At 40.2% G+C, this 1524-nt stretch overlaps 1 protein-coding gene across 1 annotated transcript; it reads left to right on the top strand.

The window, feature by feature from the left end:
* Positions 1–344: 344 nt before the first annotated feature.
* LOC102015988 (olfactory receptor 4M1) lies at positions 345–1308 on the top strand. Its single transcript, XM_005412034.2, has one exon. It carries the CDS (start codon positions 367–369, stop codon positions 1306–1308), a length of 942 nt encoding a protein of 313 aa, XP_005412091.1. The 5' UTR covers positions 345–366.
* The last annotated feature ends 216 nt before the right edge of the window (positions 1309–1524 follow it).

Genomic DNA, 1524 nt, shown 5'->3' with positions numbered 1-1524 from the left:
CCCTCACCAGTCTAAATTCTGACTAACACAGAGAGCTGCCCACAGTGTTTATTAAGTCAGACATTTGGAGGAAAAATTGGTACTGAGTTTCATAAAAAAATAGGATCTTATAGTATTAACAAGCTGATATACGGCTTGCAGATATGTGACCCACTTTATATGGTGTCAGTCTTTTTAACTGATGTGGTCATTTCTTAAGTGGATTTCCAAGTGTAAAATGGGGAAACCAAATGTATCATAGAGCAGTCTCTTAATGACAGAGAACATATGGCAATTTTGAAAGCAGTGATATAATTCTTAAGTTTTATTAGGAATAATTGAAATTTCTTTCTTGTAGCCTTTTTATGAAAAATTTTAATTGAAGAAATGGAACCTGGAAATTATACAAGGGTGACAGAATTTATCCTCACTGGCCTATCACAGACTCGGGAGGTGCAACTAGTCCTATTTGTTATATTTCTATCCTTCTATCTGGTCATTCTGCCAGGGAATATCCTTATCATTTGTACCATCAGGCTTGATGCCCATCTCACTTCTCCCATGTATTTCCTGTTGGCTAACCTGGCCTTTCTTGATATTTGGTACTCCTCCATTACAGCCCCCAAAATGCTTGTGGACTTCTTTGTGGAAAGAAAGACGATTTCCTTCGGTGGGTGCATTGCACAGCTCTTCTTTTTGCACTTCGTTGGGGCCTCAGAGATGTTCCTGCTCACAGTGATGGCATTTGACCGCTATGCTGCTATCTGCCGCCCCCTCCACTATGCTACCATCATGAATCGACGTCTCTGCTGTGTCCTGGTGGCTCTCTCCTGGGTAGGGGGCTTCATTCATTCCATAATACAGGTGGCTCTCATTGTTCCACTGCCTTTCTGTGGACCTAATGAATTAGACAGTTACTTCTGTGACATCACACAAGTTGTTCGGATTGCTTGTGCGAACACATTCCTAGAGGAGTTAGTGATGATCTTCAGCAGCGGCCTGATCTCTGTGGTGTGTTTCATTGCTCTGTTAATGTCCTATGCTTTCCTCCTAGTCATGCTCAAGAAACATTCAGGCTTAGGTGAGAGTACCAAGAAGGCCACATCCACCTGCTACTCCCACATCACCATAGTGGTGCTAATGTTTGGGCCATCCATCTACATTTATGCTCGCCCGTTTGACTCTTTTTCTCTAGATAAAGTGATATCTGTGTTTCACACCGTGATATTCCCTTTGCTTAATCCAATCATCTACACATTGCGAAACAAGGAAGTAAAGACAGCCATGAGGAAGTTGATAAACAGATATATATTATGTAAAGAGAAGTGAAAGATAAATTACATAGTTTATATTCCCTTTGAAGATTGTTGTCCTAAACTAGGAAGCATCTGGTACTATTGTTGCTTTTGCTTCCTCTTTTTACCCAAATTTATAGGCTTTCATTATGGTTTTCTTCCCTTTCTATTTAGGGTAAGAAAAATACATTCAGGTGGAAACAAATTTACTCATACCCACCCTGAAATATCTGGCAGTTCATTATTAGAA

This window comes from Chinchilla lanigera, unplaced genomic scaffold (genome assembly GCF_000276665.1).
Source record: "Chinchilla lanigera isolate Chin_1 unplaced genomic scaffold, ChiLan1.0 scaffold00149, whole genome shotgun sequence".
Lineage (NCBI taxonomy): Eukaryota > Metazoa > Chordata > Mammalia > Rodentia > Chinchillidae > Chinchilla > Chinchilla lanigera.
The sequence above is the reverse complement of the archived record's forward strand: the minus strand, read 5'-3'. Positions and strand labels throughout refer to the sequence as shown.

Excerpts from the sequence above, each read along its gene's own strand:
- LOC102015988 (XM_005412034.2), top strand. The coding sequence starts at position 367 with ATGGAACCTGGAAATTATACAAGGGTGACAGAATTTATCCTCACTGGC.